The 6,834-nt window shown below is 38.4% G+C and overlaps 1 protein-coding gene across 4 annotated transcripts in view; it reads right to left on the reverse strand.

Annotated features, from left to right (window-relative positions):
- The window catches only part of Dhtkd1 (dehydrogenase E1 and transketolase domain containing 1), a 60,109-nt gene that overhangs the window by 8,095 nt on the left and 45,180 nt on the right, over positions 1–6,834 (reverse strand). For 3 of the 4 annotated variants that reach the window (XM_023708061.1, XM_004647777.2, XM_023708063.1), the window contains exon 13: positions 5,032–5,196. The exons of the other annotated variant lie outside the window; for it this stretch is intronic. In XM_023708061.1, the coding sequence (XP_023563829.1) occupies positions 5,032–5,196 (165 nt within the window). The remainder of the gene's footprint in view (positions 1–5,031; positions 5,197–6,834) is intronic. 4 annotated transcript variants of the gene reach the window in all.

Here is a 6,834-nt window from a genome sequence, read left to right on the forward strand (position 1 = left end):
CAACAGCTGCAAGATGAGGCAAAGAAAAATAATATAAGACTAATAGGTATCAACAAAACAGCTGGAGAGAACACAAAAGACATAAAAAGAGTGTTTGCAGAAATAGTAGCAGAAAATTTCCCAGGATGGGAAAAAATCTGATATATAGTTAACTGAAGCATATAGAACTCCAGCAAGTGATAATCAAAATAAATCATCACCCAGACATATAATAAGATGCCAGAAATTGAGCAAAAGAACAGAATCTTAAAAGCTGGTAGAAGGGCAGCGAGATAGTTCAGCAGACTAAGTGCCTGCTTAGGCATGTTCAGGAACTAGTGTTCAATCCCTGGCACCCCATACTGTGCTGGCCCTGTCCCTGGGCTTGTGGAACCGGCCACCAAGACTGGGTGTGGTGGGGTATGACTGTAATCCCAGTGCTAAGGAGCCTGAAAACAGGAGGATCACTATGATCATTATGATTACTACTAAGTCTGAGCTGCATGATCAGATCCTGTACCAAATACATTAAAAGAAGAAAAAAGCCGATAGAAAAAACCAGATCACCTGTAATGGAAAGCCCATTAGAATCATGGCATATTTCTTAACACAGACCATCAAATCAGGAAGAGGTTGGTGTGAGATACTTGAGGTCCTGAAAGAAAACAACTTGCAACCCATGTTGCTGTATACTGCAAACTTGATAGTTTGATAATTTAATGGAGAGATTAGGTACTTCCATGATGAAGAACGACTGAAGAAATTCATGACAACCAAACCAACCCTACAAATAGTACTGGCAGATATTTTAAAAAAGACAAAGATGACCACAGCTTCAACAACAGCAGAACAACCAAGCAGAGCAACAATTAAGCAAATGGGAAAAGTAGGGATCATACAGCAGGAAAACAGTATAACAAAGATAAACCAATACATATCACTTATCATTATCAATGTAAATGGGCTCAATTCACTAATCAAAAGAAGCAGATTGGAAGAGTGAATAAACAAAATTCAACAATACGCTACATACAAGAAACACTTTTAACTCAAAAGGAAATTAATAGATTGAATGTCAAAGGATGGAAAACAATACTCCATGCGATAGGAACTCAGAAAAAGTACCTTTTATGATAACATCTAAAAAAAAAAAAAGAAATCCGAGTCACCCTTACAAATGAAGTAAAAGATTTATATAGTGAAAATGGTAGTACTCTGAAAAGAGATTAAAGAAAATTTCAGAAAATGGAAAGATATTCCATGCTCCTGGATAGGAAGAAGCAACATTGTGAAAATGGCCATACTCCCAAAATTGTTATACAGATTCAATGCAATACCAATTAAATACCATTAGTATTTGGTATTCAGATCTAAAAAAAAATTCCTAAAATTCATCTGGAACCAGAAGAGACATAGAATAGCAAGAGCAATCTTGGGTAACAAAGGAAAGCTAGGAAGCACCACAATCCCTGACTTGAAATTATACTACAAAGCTACCATGATAAAATTAGCATGGTGCTGGCAAAACAAAACTTGAGGATCACTGGAATAGATTAGATGGTGTAGACAGAACTACAAGCACACTCAGCCACCTTACTTTGACAAAGGGGCCAAAAATATCCATTGGGAGAAACATAGCCTCTTTAATAAATGGTGCTGGAAAAACTGGCTTTCCACATGCCAAAGGCTTGAGATAGACCCATGCCTAACACCATGCACAAAACTATAGTAAAATGGATCAGATTTAAATATTAAAACTGAGACACTACTTCTGCCTCAGCAATCATTGAAGAACAGTAGCCATGGCCCTACACTATCCCACAGCCATGGGCCACAAGGTGACTAAGAATGTGAGCAAACGAAGGCACAGCTACCATTGTGGACACCTCACCAAAGGCACCATATTCATGCGGGACATGATCCAGGAGGTGTGTGGCTTCACCCCCTGTGAGCGGTGAGCGGCACACCATGGAGCTGCTCAAGGTCTCCAAGGACAAGCACATCCTCAAGTTCATCAAGAAAAGGGTAGGGATGTACATCCATGCCAAAAGGAAGCATGAGGAGCTGAGCAATGTGCTGGCTGCCATGAGGAAGGCAGCTGCCAAGGACTGAGTCCCTCTGGAGTAAAGCTTTGCAGAAAGTTAAAACAAACAAACAAAAAACCCCAACTGAGACATTAAATCTTCTGGAAGAGAAATTACATAGAAACCTTAAGGACACGGGGGTAGGTAACAAGTTCATGAACAAAAATCAAACTGAGCAGGAAATACTTCAAAGAATCAACAATTGGGATCTCATCTTTTTGACATTTCTGCACAAAAGAAAACAACAGAATAAAAAGAAAATCTACAAAGTGGGAGACAATTATAACAGACTGTTCATCTGACAAAGAACTTGTGTCTAGGGCTGGAGAGATGGCTCAGTGGTCTAAAGCACCTACTTGAAACAAGCTTGGCAAAGCACAGGGACCGCGGTTCGATCCCCAGCACCACATGCCAGCCAGCCCCGCCCCCTGGTGGGCTGAGCTGGCCAAACACACACACAATAAATAAATGTAATAAATAAAAATAAATAAATATATTTAAAAAAAAAAAAAAGAACTTGTGTCTAGAACATATGAGTAATTAAAAAATCAGGCCCCCTAAATTCAAAGACCCAATCCAAAAATGGGCATCTGAGATGAATACACACTTCACAAAGGAAGAGTTACAAATGGCAAATAAATATATGAAAAAACTTTCAAATTCATTGGTCATTCAAAAGATGCAAATTAAAACAACACTGAGATACCATCTTATGCGGGAAAGAATAGCTATCATGAAGAAGTCAGCCAATAACAAAAGCTGGAGAGCTTGTAGGGAAAAAGGAACCCTTATCCACTGTTGGTGGGAGTGCAGGCTGGTTCGACCATTATGGAAATTATATGAAGATCATTATGGAGATTCCTCAAAAAGGTCTGATTGGAGGTCCCATTCAAGTCAGCTGTTCCCCTCCTAGGTACCTTTCCAAAAGAACTGAAATCATCATTCCACAGTGATAAATGTGCACCCATGTTTACAGCAGTGCAATTTGTCATAGCTAAATCTTGGAAACAACCTCAGTGCCCATCAACTGAGGAATGGATAAAAAAGATATGGTATTTTTTACACCATGCAGTATTATTCAGTTAAAACAGAAGACAAATATGAGGCTTTTGTAGACAGATGGATGCAGCTAGAGTCTATATTGGTAAGCAAAATTGAATGTTTTATTTTTATTTTTTCGGTAGAACCAGGGATTGAACTCAGGCCCTTGCACTTGCCAGGGAAGCACTTGTTCTACTGAGTCATCTCCCCGGTTCCAAAACTTTCTTATGACTTCTTTGTTAATGTTTTTTCATCTTTAAATGAATCTTACATGTTTATATGTGGTAATCTGAACAACTAATTTAAAGATAGTATCATGTAATACAGCAACCATTGTTGAATTCCTATTACTATGTTTAGTGATATATTCTATTGTTTCTAATGCTGTTTTTTCTATCACTATTTTGTATTCTTTTAAAAAAGTGCCTTATGAGAAAAATCATGTTAGAAGGATTACATTAACACTTCTTGCATGGTCTGTGGTACTGAGAACACTGGGTGGGACAAAATAAGCAACCACTACATAGGAACTGTCATTGTTAGAAACTATTGGAAATGTATTTCCTTGGTACTGAATTGAGGGCTGGGACTGGGATGAAACAAAGGAGGTACCTGAAATGCAAAATTGTAGCAGATACTGACCAGTACAATGGAAGAGCCACCTGAGGACGAGGACCTTTGCTCCCCTGCCACTGCCAGGATGTTCATAAAACAAGTGAAAGCAGCCCCATCAAGATTTCCTCTATAAGCTTTAGTCCTGAACATTTACTCTATCACCTTTGGGGGCAAAATAATATATTCTTTTTTTTATTTTTATTTTTTATTTTTTGGTACTGGGGATTGAACTCAGGACCTTGCACTTGCCAGGCTAGTGCTTGTGCTGCTGAGCTAGCTCTCTGGCCCCATAATATATTCTTGAACAGTCAAATTTTGTATTTTACCTTAGCAGTTGCATCCAAATGAATTTTCATAGGAAACTGAAAATAACTATAGTAGATGGAATAAATACATGCAAAATAATATTACCTTGAATGCTTCCATTTCAAAACTAGTATATTTTTGTGATTTGAAAAATGTGGAAATAGGGCCAGCCAAATAGTTCAGCAGGTTAAAGTAAGCAGGCGCAGGAACTGGAGTTTGATCCCTGAGCCTGCTGTGCCGGACCCTCCCCCGGGGTGCGCTGAGATGGCAATTGAGACTAGGCATGGTGGCGCATGCCTGTAATCCCAGCTCTTTGGAATCACTATGAATGTGATCTAGTAGTGAGACCCTGAACACCCTGTAGACTCTTCCCTAAAATAAAAAATAAATAAGTAAAAGGAAAATTGTGAAAAGGAAAAAAGAAAAATGTGTTATGGACTTAACACTTAGGCAGATAATCCAAGAATATATGTATTCTTTTAAATAACCACAATAACATACTGTTACAATATTCATCCTTGTTAAACAGGATTTACGTTGATAAATCATTAAGGAGGAAAAGAAATTCAAGGGTGGAGGCTGCAGCTGAGTAGTAAAGTGTTTGCCTTGCACAGGTAAGGCTCTTGCTTTGAGCCCTAGCACTACTGTCGATACAGAAGTGCTCAGACTTTTAGATTTCAAAACATGTTTTTTTTTTCAGATTAAGGATGCTGATGTGATAATATCTGCTATCTGTATCCTTCATTAGAATAGAAATGAAAGGCTGTGTTTCCAATTAGTTGTAGACAGTTAACAAATGAAAAAATGCAAAGTCAATTTAAACTGATGTCTCTCTGTAATTTACAAATATAAATAGATATAGAAAAAAAAGGTAGAATACAGAAAGTGACAAAAAGGGGCTAGGAATACAGCTCAGTGACACAGCAGACGTAAGGCCCTGGGTTCCAGCTCCAGCACTGAAAACAAAAGGCTAAGAGATAGTCAGGGAGCAGCTTTTTCTACTTACAGGGAGCCGGAGCAATATCTTGGGAGAAGCAACAATGAGGGGCTTTCTGAAGTCCCGCACCATTTGTCTTCTAAGCAAGTGGAAATACTGGGCGGGAGTTGTGGGGTGCACCACAAACATGTTCACAGTGTCGCCATCCACTCCCTCTTCTTTGCTGTCACACAGCTGAGACAGAAAGGCAAGGAAAATTCAGATAATTTATTTCAATCATAAATACTACACACTAGTTATGTGTGTGCATGTATTTTCACTGAGTAAAAGATACCTCTTTCCATTAAAAATACCAGAGGATAAATTTATGACCTGTTAAGTATTAATCAAAGGAGAGCTGCAGTGGCTCTGTTCATTGGTCTAGTTCAGTGCTGTCTAATATACCCATGCACAGACAGAACTGATGGAAAAAATTATCCAAGAAGACTTTTAAAAAAGAAAGCATGACAGAATCTCACTGTCGCTCAGGAAAAAAGCAAAATTATAATTTGTGCGTATGTATGCAAAATCAAAAATCAAAAGTAGCTAGTAAATAAGTTGAAAAGTTGGGATCAAGAAAATTAAATACTCCCCTGGCCAAGTCAAGATTTCTGTCATTGCCAGTCTTATGGAAAACCCACTATTCTTATGAACTATTGAACTATATTGGAATATTTTGCTGAATTCAGGCACCTACAATATTTAAATGACAATGGAATACCCTTCTTTGACAAAACTAAACAAAAAAGGGATACAAATGAACGACCATTTTGTATCTCTATGTTCAAAATAGTTCAGATAGATACACAGCTTCATTCTCTTGGATCATTGAATAGAGAGATTTGTTCTAATAGTGTTTGTAGACAAGATGTCATGTCTGCATCTTTTACAATGAATAACCACTAAGACAACAATAATGCAATGCATTAATTAGTGAGACTGTGCTAGTAATTGGTTTTGAAACTATCTCATTGCTATTTGTTTCTCAATAAAATTATTAAAAAGAAAGAAAGAAAGAAAGAAAGAAAGAAAGAAAGAAAGAAAGAAAGAAAAATTAAATCTCCCTCTGCACTCCTTGGGAGATGCCCGCAGCCCTGCACCCTGAGTGGCCTGAAGCTGGAGGAAGAGCCCTGAAAGGATGGGTGCTGGCATGATCCCTGGAGGCTGAGGCAGTGGCTCTGGAGGAGGAAAATTAAAAAGGAAAACAGATCCTTTCTGCAGCTCACCATATAATTGCCTTTTGATGCTAATGTTTCTGGAAGAACCTCGAATGCCCAGGGACTTTCAAACCTTGCTGCCCATAATCTTCAGTCTTCTGATCGCTTTAGGCCTGAGATTGCCAGGTAACTGCCAGTCCTCTGTGAATCAATAATCCTGCCCAGACTGGGTCTGAGGACAGAGGACCTGGATGCACTGGAGCACGTGTACCCAGTATTACATAGTATCCATCTGATACCACTCATGAGTATGGCTCCATTCTGTGTCAAACATTGACAATGTGAAGACTGACTTTCTAATTAAAAACCACTGCTAAACAGGGTAAAGCACTGGCTTTATGGTACTGCTCATGAAAGCCAAGTTTGTGATGCACCGTGGAAGACTCATAGCACTTTATTCATGGGATGTGTTCACTAAATCTCATCTGAAGTTCCGTAGCCATAAAAGATTCCTAACATTTCTCCCATTACTTTTGATATTTGCTGCCATAGACTTTCTCTTTGCTTGGAATGTGATGTATAATTGTAAACTGTGGAGAAACACAAAGTGTACGCAAGGTTTCAAAGTCTCAATACTGCTTAAAATATAAGCCTGTGAACATGGAAAATACAAAAA

This window comes from Octodon degus, unplaced genomic scaffold (genome assembly GCF_000260255.1).
Source record: "Octodon degus isolate 3935 unplaced genomic scaffold, OctDeg1.0 scaffold00324, whole genome shotgun sequence".
NCBI lineage: Eukaryota > Metazoa > Chordata > Mammalia > Rodentia > Octodontidae > Octodon > Octodon degus.